A 14,598-nucleotide genomic window follows, 5' to 3' on the forward strand; every position below is an offset into this window, starting at 1 on the left:
TACATACGCATGCCAAATATCAAGTTTCTATCTTCAATATTGCAAAAGTTATGTTATGTTAAAGTTTTGGGACAGACACACAGATACACAGACACACACATACAATGACCGACAGGCCAAAAACAATATACCCACGATCATTCAATCCGGTGGCATAAAAACAATTGTTTCAGATTAGCACATTTTTATTGTAGTTATGATATTTGTGAGGATACAGTAATTCTGAACATTTACCATACTCTAAAATATGCATTATTTGCATCTTTTGATGATTTAACAAAAGATGTGTTTGTCAGAAACACAATGTCCCCTAATGTGTTTTTTTTTTACCCTTGACCTTGAAGGATGACCTTGACCTTTCACCACTCAAAATGTGCAGCTCCACGAGATACACATGCATGCCAAATATGAAGTTGCTGTGTTCAATATTAAAAAAGTTATGAAAATTTATGTTTTTTATAATTTGACCTTTGACCTTGAAGGTTGACCTTGACCTTTCACCACTCAAAATGTGCAGCTCCACGAGAAGTAAGTAAGAGATTGATTGGAAAAATGATTTTTTTTTAATTTTTGACCTTTGACCATGAAGGATGACCTTGACCTTTCACCACTCAAAATGTGAAGCTCCACGAGATACACATGCATGCCGAATATGAAGTTGCTGTGTTGAATATGAAAAAAGTTATGATAAAACTTTAACGAAGGTTAAAGTTTTAGGAAAGAAAAATACAATGATATTTGACATTTGACCTTGAAGGATGACCTTGACCTTGACTTTTCACCACTCAAAATGAGCAGCTCCATGAGATACACATGCATGGTAAACATCAAGTTGGTATAATCAATATTGCAAAAGTTATCAAACTTTAACCAAGGTTAAAGTTTTGGAAAGAATGACAGAGAGAGAGGACAAAAACAATATACCCCCCCGATCTATCGATCTGGGGGCATAAAAACCTGAAAATGATAAAGCATTGCAACACAAAATGATTGAATAATTTGGAGAGTTCTGTTGTTGTCATTATATTTTGTGACACTATGAGAATTGTTTATATAATGTATAAATATATCACTATCACTCATTGTATGAGAACGGATGGCCGATTGGTCTTAGCGTTTGACTTTTACTCCAGGGGTCAGTGGTTCGAGCCCAATTGAGGGTAACCTTTTTTCTTTCTTTAATTTTATTCTTGTTTTTTTACTGGAGCTTTTTAGATTCAATGTTTACATTTATCAATATATATAACGCACTTAATGCCTTCAAAGAAAAAAAATTACCAAAAGAAGATCTTAAAACAACAACAACCAATTGTAAATGCACAAGCCGTCTTTATATGTCATACTTATGTGTAGCATACAATTCCATATCAAAGTCTGAACTCCCCCTAGAGTTCTCGTCTCTGACTACAGCTATATAGTCAATCTCCAGTTTAAAGGGTCCCGGCACATCGTCTGCTACCGTGATGCCGATGTCACGTATGTCACGTACCCCACGTAGCCCTACATGTTCCTGTTTATTCTGAACACGCCCCGCAGCAGCTAGGACGAACTTTGAGAACGGTATCTGCAATAAATCATCGGCATAAAAATACGTTGCAGTGGCAGAAAGGTGTCCTGTTTTCTTTTTCATTTTACTTTGCAACCACTACCCCAACAAATTAAAACATAAATATTCATGACAGTACTTTTTTTTCATAAAAATATAATTGTTTACCCAGAACTTAAAATTGTTGCTTTTAATTTGCAAATATAAGGTTCTAATGTTAAAGCTATTTTTTTCCCTAATGTTAAAGCTAATTTTTTCCTTTTTTCAGCATTTCATCTATGTATGAACTGTCAGGAAATTTACGCCTAATAAATGCATAAAGTTCATACATAGATGAAATGGAGAAAATGCCAAATATTTACCACAACATTTTGCCAGTACGGTCCACCATGCGTGTAGAGGGGATAGTTGTACATGTCGTAAAAAAGGTGATCCCAAATACGCTGCATCTGTAGAATCACCATGTAGTTACGGCCATCGCCACGGACACGCAAATGTAGGTCAGTGTAGCCAGTGAAATCATATGGGACTACTCGACCAAATGATATCTGTAACAAACATGAGGCTATCAACAATTACATTTAATAGTAGGTTATTTAATCAAAATCAACCAAAATAGTGGATAAAATTGAATGGGAAATATGGAATAAAACTCCACAAACTTACATTAGATCACGGACTCTAGATGATCAATATAAGCTCCGTGATGAGATGCAGACAAACAGAATGACAAAAAATCGATCATTAAACAGATAAAAAAACTGTAGATCTAACTGAAGTGTTGAACCTACCACACCTAAAATGTGTTTGAAAGTTGAAGAACAGCAAGATACATCATACTACATGTACATTTACATGTATCCATAAGAACGAGAGTGTACATGTATCGGATGCTGCTTTTTAAATAATAATCATGTATATTTCGAAGAAGGCTAGGTTCAAACATGTTTGAACACAAACGATTTCACTCAAATGATATCAAATTTTAAGTGAAAATGTGAAAATCAACTGGAACTATAAAACAGATACAAGATACATGTATAACAGAACCTGTAATACCATGTTTCCTGATAACCAAATGGTGAATAATATCCTACATTACACAAACCCAGCCTACGTACTGTTTTTACTGGAGAACTTATATTACAGAAGCCCGCTGTCTTGGAGACACCATCCTTGGGTACATCAGTGTTCAGAATTCCTCGAAAAAGTCCCTTTTTGTGTTCACTCAGTGTAAACTCAGCATGACTCTTCCCATCTTCCACATCCCTATCAGCTGTACATATCCACTTCTTTACAGTTTCTTCATTAAACTTTGCAAAATATCTAAAATCACCATGATCCATATGTCCTTGAAAATCACACAAAAACCTCTCTTTCCACTCTTTCTTGAACTCTGGAATCCCTTTTCGAATGATCTCTACTCCATCAGAGATTAGTTCTAATGTTGTTCTTTCGTCCTCAGCATCAAATTCCCTTTTTCGATTCATCTTGCGGTCTTCATAACCCCAGAGTATGTTAGATTCTCGCATACGTTTAGCTTTGTAGCGTTTTTGGCAGTAGGATATTTCAAGAATAACATTTCTTTTAGGTTGGCATGAAATACTATGAAAATTGCTGATTAATTTAGCGGTTCTTGCAATGGAAACAAACCTTTGGCACATGGCTGCAGTCTTATATATGGCAGATGTCATATTGTCAACTGAAATTTTAAATGACATTTTTTTATCCAAGTGCTTGTATAAATTGCACATCCTTAGCGACATTATTAAAAGACTAAGAACCATGATAATCTAGCTTTCATCATAGTAAGTATAAACAAGAGCTTGACTGTTTTTTCTGCTTATTAATAATACATGCACACACATTCTAATTGAGCCATGCTTTGTGAAAATGGAGTTTACTGAATGTGTATAAAGTGTCTGTCCAGATTAGCCTGTGCAGTCCACACAGGCTAATCAGGGACTACACTTTCCACCTAAGCTGGATTTTTGCTAAGAAGAGACTTTCTGTAAATTAAAATACCATAAAAGTGGAACGTGTTGTCAATGATTAGCCTGTGTGGACTAATCTGGGCAGACACTTTAGGCACATGCATTAAACCCCCTTTTCACAGAGCATTGCTTAATCGTATATCACATAAAGCCGTCTGTGAAATTTCTATTGTTTTTTATCACATGCTATACCCTGTTTCCCATGTAATTCAACCATTACATATTTTTTTATATTACAAATGTGTAATACAACATTTTAAAGCGTTTTCATTGGCTTAGTTTTCGTTTATTGACCAATCGCATTTTGTTATTTTGCTGCAATGCGTCAAATGACGTCACGAAATGTAAACAACATTCGGGATTTATCATTTATGTTTGCGTAAATATTTATTTGATTTGCTCATTTAAAAGCATGTGATAAAAAAGATCTGACACTCGTTGTCATATCATACCATATTTTCTTTAACTCGTCCAGGAAATTCGTTAGTAAGCTTGCCAAAGGCTCTCTTACTAACAAAATTCCGGAACTCGTTTAATAAAATATGGTATGATATGACAACTCGTGCCAGATCCTATATATAAGTTATAGATAGGTATATCTATGCATATTTTAACTATTTTAAGTATAAAGTAGGGTGTTGTGTGGCTGCACAACAGGTCAGTGGTCATTGTTCTGGGGTTAGGCAGTGACCTTATGTCAGGGTTCCCAGCTTTTTGTAAGAACAAAATTCCCTGATTTTTTACAGATTTTTCCCTGATGGAAAATAAAAATTCCAGGATCATAATTTCGGCCTATTTGTTGTTAAAGACACCCTTAATAAATAGCAGTTCCAGACATAACTAAGCTACATGTATACTACAAAGCCACCGTAGCGATGCAGAGGAATAAATTTGCTGTTTTAATTGTATGGACTTCTAGACACAAGTCCGGAAAGTCAAACAAAACAAAATTCCCTGATTTTTCCCTGATTTCAGGAACTTTTCCCAAATTCCCCTGACTTTTCCCTGACTGGAAAAAGTGAAAGTCTTTTTCCAGGTTTTCCCTGATTTCCAGATTGGCTGGGAACCCTGTTATGTAAAGATTCTGCCAATGTGTGTGATAATTCAATTTAAAATATGTAGATATTTCATGCAAAGTTTAACTGCAAGTAAACTTTTTCTTAAAGAATCCAATTATAACTAGAGCTTTGTCACAGATGTGACAAATACCCCCACATGCCTCATCAACACAGAATATTTTGCATGTTGTCTTCACATAAAACAGCGGACACCATGCTCAATGTTTAAAATGCACTAAGTGACCCCGTGACCTAGTTTTTTACCCGGCATGGCCCATGTTCGAACTTTACCTATACATCATCTAGATACAACTTCTGACCAAGTGTGGTGAAGCTCAGATGAAAACTACTTGAACAAGAGGGCCTGAAAGGCCCAAAGTCGCTCACCTGAGATAAAAAGAAATGACCTGTTCTTTGCAGCCCAATATATCAATGGAACAAATGTTCTAACCAAGTATCATGAAGAATGAACAACAAATGGCCCCTTGGCAGCCATTTTTTTTTAAACAGACCTGAACCATTTTTTAACTCTTCCAGAGATATGTCCAAATTTCATGAAGATTGGGAAAAAATGTGTCTTCTAGACTGTTCACATGTTGTCACTATATACATATAAAGAAAACTGCCCCACTCCCTGGTGGCCATGTTTTTTCACTGATCACGACCATTTTCAAACTCGTCCGAGACATCCACATAACTAATGTTTTGACAAAATTTCATGATGATTAGGCAAAACATGTGACTTCTAGAGTGTTCACAAGCTTTTTTACTATATAAATATAAGGAAAAAGCCCCCCCCCCCCACCTGATTTCCAGATTGGCTGGGAACCCTGTTATGTAAAGATTCTGCCAATGTGTGTGATAATTCAATTAAAAATATGTAGATATTTCATGCAAAGTTTAACTGCAAGCAAACTTTTTCTTAAAGAATCCAATTATAACTAGAGCTTTGTCACAGATGTGACAAATACCCCCACATGCCTCATCAACACAGAATATTTTGCATGTTGTCTTCACATAAAACAGCGGACACCATGCTCAATGTTTAAAATGCACTAAGTGACCCTGTGACCTAGTTTTTTACCCGGCATGGCCCATGCTCGAACTTTACCTATACATTATCTAGATGCAACTTCTGACCAAGTGTGGTGAAGCTCAGATGAAAACTACTTGAACAAGAGGGCCTGAAAGGCCCAAAGTCGCTCACCTGAGATAAAAAGAAATGACCTGTTCTTTGAAGCCCAATATATCAATGGAACAAATGTTCTAACCAAGTATCATGAAGAATGAACAACAAATGGCCCCTTGGCAGCCATGTTTTTTTAAACAGACCTGAACCATTTTTTAACTCTTCCAGAGATATGTCCAAATTTCATGAAGATTGGGAAAAAATGTGTCTTCTAGACTGTTCACATGTTGTCACTATATACATATAAAGAAAACTGCCCCACTCCCTGGTGGCCATGTTTTTTCACTGATCACGACCATTTTCAAACTCGTCCGAGACATCCACATAACTAATGTTTTGACAAAATTTCATGATGATTAGGCAAAACATGTGACTTCTAGAGTGTTCACAAGCTTTTTTACTATATAAATATAAGGAAAAAGCCCCCCCCCACCTGGCGGCCATGTTTTTTTACCTATCCAAACCATTATCGAACTCAATTGTCCTATCCAGGTGTGGTAGTGCTGTCTCCTTCGCTAACGCAAATAAAACGGTCACAGGACGGTTACAAGTTATGTAACTTTGTAAGCAGTTATGTAATGCGGAAATATTTATTTGACAGACTCTTATTTCCGGTCAGGATGAATATACTGCTGGTTGTAATTCAATTAACTAAAGGCGTTCAGTCAGGGACGCCTAAATACACTCAAAGAATTTATTTATAAGTGAAAACCAAGGCAGCTTTAACCAAAATAACTAATTTTTATTCCAAAAACTCGGAAAATGAAGAACAATGACAGAAAATTAAGAACAGGTACAAGCCAAGTCTAAGTATCTAAGTATCGTTACAAAAATGAACAACATATAGCTAATACCTTAATGAATGTAAAAAGAAGTTCAAAATCTGTCAAAAAAACTTATATAAATATAAGTTACAGTTAGTCTAGAAAGTGCTTCAAAAATCTAGTTTACAAAATAGGTCTAATTTAATATAAGGAACAATATTTATGGAGATTAGGAAACTTCAGTGAATCAAATGTGAAAATAAGAAAAATTTACTACAGTTATTGAAATAGAATAGAGTCTTTCTAATTTAAAAAATGCCAAATAAAAATAATAAGAATAATTTAGAAAATAATGCCAAAATGTCTTGATGCTGGTGTTAAAAATAATTTTGAGTTTAATTATTTCAAAATTCCAACCTTTTTCAAGAGCTGTTAACTTTTCAAGAAAGCATCAAGAGGTGATTAAATCAGCCAAAACAGCTTATTTTATACAGTTCAGAAGAGATCAATGGCAGAGTAGTCAATTTTCCCTCAGAGCAGTGCATTTATCAATGATCAATATCTTCCCAAATTCCAGAGCAGAACTAAAAATAGATTACTGAACCAGGTTAAACAAGGGAGATAAATACTGCATAAATACTGCAAAATCATGTACATATTGTCTTTCTTTCAGTTATCTCTTAGTTGAAAGGCTTATCATAAGTCGTCGCTGTTCTTCGAAAACAGCGTAAGTAAATTTTTACAACTTTTCAATAGGCAAAAAAAACATTTTTAAAATACAATAATTTAGATAGTCTGAAAAAGGAACCAAATATTAAAGAGAAAACTGCGTAAGTCCATTTTTAGAATTAACATGACAACTACAGGCTTTTATATTTTCATAAATAAAAAATATGCCCATTTTAATAAAGACTATCTAAATTAATATCTTTTAAAACTTAAAAAAATATTTAAAAAATGTTTTTTGAAAAGTTGGAAAAATTGACTTACGCAGTTTTTGCAGAAACAATTAGGGCACCAATGAGTGTTCAGGATTTTCTCACGTGCTCATATCTATGCCTTTCAAATGGAAATGAAATCCAGTATTTTCGCAAAAAATGACCTGTGAACCCGCCGTTCTTATAAAAACAAATAACATTTTGCGCAAAATTTGACTTACGCGGTTTTCGAAGAACAGCGACGAAGTGTTAATGACTAAAACAGTTATGTTAACTCTGAAAAATCTGTGTTATGAAAAATTACATACGACAGTTAATGTCACATAATATTGACATAATAAAACCAAACTTTACTACACAGGAAACCAATGTTCTGACCAAATTTCATGAAGATTGAGCAAACTAGAAAGTTAACAAGATTTTATTATAGCCATATAAGGAAAAATGCCCCGCCCCTTGCCAGCCATGTTTTCAAGCCGAGGTTACCATTTTTGAACTCATCCAAGATATCATTGGGACAAATCATCTGAGCAAGTTTCATGAAGATCGGAAAATAAATGTGGCCTCTAGAGTGTTAACAAGGTTTTACTAGAGCCATATTAGGAAAAATGCCTCGCCCCCTGGCGGCCATGTTTTTCAACCAACGGACATCATTTTCTAACTCGTCCAAGATATTATTGGGATGAATCTTCTGATCAAGTTTTATGAGGATCAGACAATAAATGTGGCCTCTAGAATGTTAACAAGATTTTGCTATAGCCATATAAGGAAAAATGCCCCGCCCCTTGGCAGCCATGTTTTTCAAGCAAACGTAACCATTTTCGAACTAATCCAAGATATCATTGAAATCAATCTTCTGACCAAATTTCATGAAGATTGGACAATAAATGTGGCCTCTAGAGAGTGAACAAGGCAAATATTGACGTCGCACAACGGACAACGCACGACGGACAAAAGGCGATCACAAAAGCTCACCATGAGCACGTTGTGCTCAGGTACGGAAGATTGGCTTTGGGAAGCTCATGAGATCAACATTGTGTTTCCAATGTTCCTGAAGCCAATCTCATGTTTACTTGTAAATGTTCGGATATTGTCTGGGGAAATTCACATGGAATATATTGTGACACTAATAAAAACAAGCATTTTGTATTTGTTAAATCTACATTACCATACCACATCTATTGTTGAAATTTTGGCTATTGCTAAATGGAACACTGATTTGTTTATGGGTAAACTTTATTTTACGAAATATTTTACGACATATTGGTTGATTTTGAGTATTTATGTGGCTTTAACAACTCAAACATTTGTAATTTTGGATGTAGGACAATACAAATCACACATGCACAGCTACATATCATAAGGAACAAGGGACAAAATTGTCACAAAACCAGGTTTTCATTGTGAAAAAAAAATCTGATAAAGGGAGAAAACTCAAACTGAACTTTTGAAATGACCAAAAAAAATTAACCCCCTTTGTAAGTTTTTTTTTTTTTTTAAATCTATTTTTAGTCGTGGCGACCTTGACATTGGAGATATTGACGTGATTCTTTCGTGGGACACACCGTCCCATGATGGTGAACAAATGTGCCAAATGATTTTAAAATCTCACAATGAATGACATAGTTATGGCCAGGACAAGCTCATTTATGGCCATTTTTGACCTTTGAACTCAAAGTGTGACCTTGACCTTGGAGATATCGACGTTATTATTTCGCGCGACACACCGTCCAATGATGGTGAACAAATGTGCCAAATGATTTTAAAATCTGACGATGAACGACATAGTTATGGCTCGGACAAGCTCATTTATGGCCATTTTTGACCTTTGAACTCAAAGTGTGACCTTGACCTTGGAGATATCGACGTAATTATTTCGCGCGACACACCGTCCAATGATGGTGAACAAATGTGCCAAATGATTTTAAAATCTGACAATGAACGACATAGTTATGGCCCGGACAAGCTTATTCCGCCAGCCCGCCAGCCAGCCAGCCAGCCCGCCAGCCAGCCCGCCCGCATTCGCCAATCTAATAACCAGTTTTTTCCTTCGGAAAACCTGGTTAACAATACCTGCAAGTTGGAATCTAGTGCATTGAAAAGTGTAGGGGAACACCTGCAGACAAGTTTTAGTCTACGGAGAGATGCTCAGGCGTCCAAGGTGCTTCTGGTTTAAAACCTGAAATAATCACACTGACTGGTATGAACTTAAGCATAACCTTAAGATCTATGCTAGGCCCCAAGTGCTTTACACAGTCAAACAAAACCAGTTTGCAACATCAGCAGAGAGTTTTGTTTTGTGATATTTCTGTCTTAATTTCAAGGTTTATGAGTTCTACACCTGCCTAAGGCTGCATAATGTAAGGATCAGGCGTGCGTCCAAGCACCACTACCTTATTAACAATTTGTCTCACAAAAGTTGAGATGAATTTTGAATTACAGCTGAATTTTCCAGCTACTTGTTAGTCACTGAAAGATATTTTAAATTTGAGTGTGGGGGGCAGCACCTTGTGGAAACCCCATCTGTCCGGTATGGTGTTCACCAACCAAACTCACATGCTGCAAAGAAAGGGGATTGAACCCGGTTTGTTCAGGTGAGAAGCCCATGTACCAACCACTGCGCTTACCGGACACTCATTGTATAGATAATGTAAAGCACTTTTAAATGGACCTTTACTGAAAGGGATGCTATAAACATGCAGTTTTATCAGTGTTGTCCCTAGAAAATAATGCACAATGGACATACTGTCCATGTGCTTATTATACCCCATAAAAAAGCACTGTACTGTATATTATGTGATCTTGAAATTGATATTTAAATAATTTTTTACCACATATCTGTAAACTTTGTTATTTTGCTACAAGGCTTTGTAAAATAGCATAGGGAACTTGCTTGAAACTGTCATGATTGTCTTTCGTAAACCAACAAATATACAGAGGAGCCAAATCATGAAAGAAATAACACTAACAGCGAAATATCAATATCACATTTTAAGATGCATATTTAAAACAAAACAATGCTTACTGTAATTGGATAAAAGCAAAAGCACAAATAAACACAAACAAGCTTAACCTTACACATGCTGGCAATAGCCATAATTATAATACATGCAGGACTTAAATATAACAATTTTATCTCAATTTTATCTTTAAAAGATTGGGAGCTTAATGGGATATTGCACAATCCTGATTTCATAAAATATGTAATTTATACCCCATAGTTGGTTTTCAATAAACATATCTTGACACTCTGTACAAATACAAAAGTAGTGACACTTATTTCAAAAACAGAAAAAACAACATACCCAGGTAATCAGACCCCAATCAAGGGGCTTAGCTGTGGCTATTCGAAAGCGAATCTCAAAACAGGTAATTTACCTGGGATTAGATTATAATCTGGTTTTATAGATTGAAGATTCTAAAAACCTTGTGAAAACTGACACTGTTCTTTTAATGGGAGTAACTTGCTCCCAACAGAAAACTCAGGTTGTTCAGAAAAACATCCATTTTTAAGTATCCACAATGAACTTGAAGTATACTAGAAAACTATTGAACATGCTTGTATTTTTGGGATTTCAATTCCAGAACAAGACTGCAATTGCATTAATTACTGTGAAACTTGTTTTGATATTTTACCAGAAATTATTTTAACAGATATTATTGAAGAATATGTCAAATTTAATAACTTTTATGTTGTTAAACCCAAAAAAGACTTGGAACAGTGTAATGAATTAATAACTATGGATGTAGATCTTTAGAATCTAAACAATGTATTCATACTTAACAGAAGAAGTAGAGATGTAAAATATGGCCATTTCACATGTTACCAAGAATCAAGCCAATTGGTAAATTCGTTGATGGGTTATTGATTGGAAACAATTTTCACACTTATTTTGACAGTAACCTTAACCTTGGACCTAGTGACCCCACTTTCAGTAGGGGCCATCTAAGCATCAAGCCCATTTGTTGACTCGTTGACAAGTTATTGATCAGAAATGATTTTCCCATTTATTGTGACAGTGACCATGACCTTTGACCTAGTGACCCCAATTTCAATAAGGGTCATCTACTGTCTTCTAAGTCCAATGCACATGGTAAGTATCAAGCCAATCAGCCAATTTGTTGACGAGTTATTGATCATATAAGATTTTCACACTTATTGTGACAGTGACCTTGACCTTTGACCCCAATTTCATTAGGAGTCATCTACTGCCCAAGGCCCATGCGCATGTGTAGTATCAAGTCAATTGGTGAATTCATTGATGAGTTATTGATCGGAAATGATTTTCACACTTATTGTGACAGTGATCTTGACCTTTGGCCTAGTTACCCCAATTTCAATAGGGGTCATCTAACTACCCAAGGCCAATGCACATGTGACGTATCAAGCCGATCAGTCAATTCGTTGACAAGTTATTGATCGGAAACAAACTGGTCTATCGACAGACCGACTCACAGACCGATCGACTTCCAGCAAAACATTATATCCCCTCTTCTTCGAAGGGGGGCATAATAATATTACACCAGATTAATAATTCAAAATGAAAGTTATTATGCCCATTTATAGATTTAAAACTAGAAAATTTGTTGAATTGATATCCCTCACAAAATGCTTTAAACACATAATATGGACACAACTACTAATAGAATTATTTATTGATACACTTCAGTTTTTTTGGGGGAAAATTTTACCTGCGATTTTCCACTTTGGGGGGAAAATTGTGCGCGTTTTTTCCTTAATGGGGGAAAATGTTAAGAGTCTTACTTTTTCTGTTAAATGGGTTAAAAAAAAGACTGTTATTTCCTTCATAGCTTAATGTTTCTGGTTAATTTACATTTTATCTGACAATTTTACAGTGGCATTTCCCTGTTTTTCTTCCCCTTAAACATGTCAACTAATGCTTCAATGTCCAGACTGAGATCACCTTGACAAGGACTGGCTGTGACAGTTTCAGACCGTACAACAGGAACGAACTGCTGCAGTGGACTTACTACCTGGTCCCTACACTTTGGTTTTGTGAAGAAAGATGTAATGACAGAGTTATTCGCACTTTTTTTTTTCGGTAGCTTTTCCAGTTCTGCTTTAAGTTAATTGATAACGCGGCCCGTATCAGCGTTGATTGCGCAATGCAATATACACACTCTAAGAAAGGCGAACTGTTGTTTGTCAATGGGGTGCCAATGAACCGCTTCAATTGACTGGCGATTTCACTAAATCGAATGTGACAGAATGTCATTTAACATATAATTGTTATCAATTCCCTCTGTGTTGTCTTCCATCTCTATCTCTCTTTCAAACTTAAACTGCTAACAAATCTTGGTAGCCGAGACAAAGATTAAGTAGCCCCGCACCAACAACACTTCATAATTATCCTCTTTTGAGATATATCAATGATTAGAACAGGTACTGAACATCATTTACAGACATTATCCTACATTTGTCAAGTGTTTGTGTAACCCAGCCAGAAAAATCTCAACCACGATGGGGATTGAACCCAGGGCCAACCAGGACTAAATCAGACAGACACTCTACTCAGGGCTTGACACTAACTCTTTTAACCTACTGACCCAAAGGACCACCAGCTTTCAGAAATTACTGGTCCTCCAAGATTTCAAGTGTTCCGACAATTTCTCTGTTATTTTACCTTAATTTCAACTTACTTTCTGGACTATCCACAATGTATTGTGCATTTATAAAAAGAAAACTATACTATCTACTAAACTATTTCAATATCCCTTTCATATTTTCGCTGTACTTCAAGCTTCTCGTCATTTGTTTTAGGTTTTAAGCACCCTCCAGTATAAATTCTTACGGTAGCCAAAGCATATTCTGATGGTATTAAGATCGATAAAAGGCTGATTATTGCTGCTTTTTCAAAATAATAAATACCATTTTGTTCATTTCTTGATCCGAACGATTAGAATTTTATGTTAATTTGTGTATTGATCACAGCGAAGTCCGGAGACATTTTCGGGAGACATTTGCGGATAGCAAATAGATTTTTTGATGCGACAACAGGTTTTTGTCATCCAGGCATCTAGAAAAATTGAAATTTCCAATATGTTGCTATTTTTATCCCGGTCTCGATTCGGCCCATAAAATAATTATGAAATTATCGGTTTATTATGAACATATAAAGTTGTTTTATTGATGAAAACGGCTTTCCACCAGTATTTCACAATAAGCTGGCCAGGATTTTTAACTGGTCCGACGGATCAAACAAATTTCTAGTTTCACTGGTCCTCCCTTGTTTTTACTGACCTGGGGTCAACGGACCACCGTTAGAGTCGAGCCCTGCTACTGCATCACTATAAAAGCTAGCTCATATAGCAAGGCAGTATTAGTTCTCCTTATACCAAACCCTGCTACAGTTGAAGATATTTAATGACTAAGCAGACATTACTTGGTGATAATTACATTATTCCATTCAGATATGAAGGTGAAATTTCTTTTTTGTCAGCTCACAACATATGGTCACAGCGCGTCAATGGTCCAGAGGAGCCCTGCACTTTATCAAAATAAGAAATAAGTCTAAAATGTAAATAAATTCAAGCTCTACTAAAATGCTTTTCAGACTATTAACAATTAGAAATTGACTAGTCCGGCCCTAAAGGTTCTCGCCCCTTAGTGAAAGGACAAACTCTTATTTCTATTCCTGATAGCGCCTCTAAAAAGATAGCGAAGTCATATTGGAGATTTTACCTTGAAAATAATGCAAGTGGGTGGGGAAGAAAAACAACAATTACCCTAAGTGACAGATAACAGTAGTGATCTGTCTAAAAAAGGGACACTTATGAATTTAACTAAATGAGTAAGGCTATTTTAATGAGCTTATACCTTGTAATTATCTACCAATTCATACCCTTTTCGTATATAATACCATCCAACTATGTTTCGTATGCACGACATTTAGTGTTAAATCTAGCCGCTATGTATAGCTATGTGTAGCCGCTGTCAATTTTTTTCGAATGCACATATGTTAAAGTAATTTCGTATTTTCATTAAAACATACATTATCAAACAAATTTAGATATATCTATTGACAAATACATTTTTCAACCCTTTTGGTAAATTACGTGTTTCAGTTTTATTGCGTGTGTATGTTTGT

At 35.6% G+C, this 14,598-nt stretch overlaps 1 protein-coding gene across 3 annotated transcripts; it reads right to left on the reverse strand.

Annotated features, from left to right (window-relative positions):
- Positions 1-1,309: 1,309 nt before the first annotated feature.
- On the reverse strand, positions 1,310-14,474 carry LOC127875367 (complex I intermediate-associated protein 30, mitochondrial-like). Of its 3 annotated transcripts, none has more exons than XM_052420403.1 (5): positions 14,353-14,474; positions 9,563-9,668; positions 2,668-3,248; positions 1,909-2,094; positions 1,310-1,564 (listed from the first exon to the last, which is right to left on the reverse strand). In XM_052420403.1, exons 3-5 carry the CDS (start codon positions 3,238-3,240, stop codon positions 1,331-1,333), a joined length of 993 nt encoding a protein of 330 aa, XP_052276363.1. In that variant the 5' UTR covers positions 3,241-3,248; positions 9,563-9,668; positions 14,353-14,474; the 3' UTR covers positions 1,310-1,330. The 3 variants fall into 3 exon arrangements, with proteins under 3 accessions (XP_052276363.1, XP_052276362.1, XP_052276364.1); XM_052420402.1 differs by having other exon boundaries at positions 14,328-14,474; XM_052420404.1 differs by lacking the exon at positions 9,563-9,668 and having other exon boundaries at positions 14,328-14,411.
- Between the last annotated feature and the right edge of the window lie 124 nt (positions 14,475-14,598).

Source organism: Dreissena polymorpha, chromosome 3 (genome assembly GCF_020536995.1).
Source record: "Dreissena polymorpha isolate Duluth1 chromosome 3, UMN_Dpol_1.0, whole genome shotgun sequence".
Taxonomy (NCBI): domain Eukaryota; kingdom Metazoa; phylum Mollusca; class Bivalvia; order Myida; family Dreissenidae; genus Dreissena; species Dreissena polymorpha.

Bases quoted from the DNA above. Each gene is read 5' to 3' on its own strand.
- LOC127875367 (XM_052420403.1), bottom strand. From the start codon at position 3,240: ATGACATCTGCCATATATAAGACTGCAGCCATGTGCCAAAGGTTTGTT. The intron at 2,095-2,667 runs GTACGTAGGCTG...TGTTTGTTACAG, and splicing joins TAAGTTCTCCAGTAAAAACA to ATATCATTTGGTCGAGTAGT. The intron at 1,565-1,908 runs GTAAATATTTGG...GATTTATTGCAG, and splicing joins CGTACTGGCAAAATGTTGTG to ATACCGTTCTCAAAGTTCGT.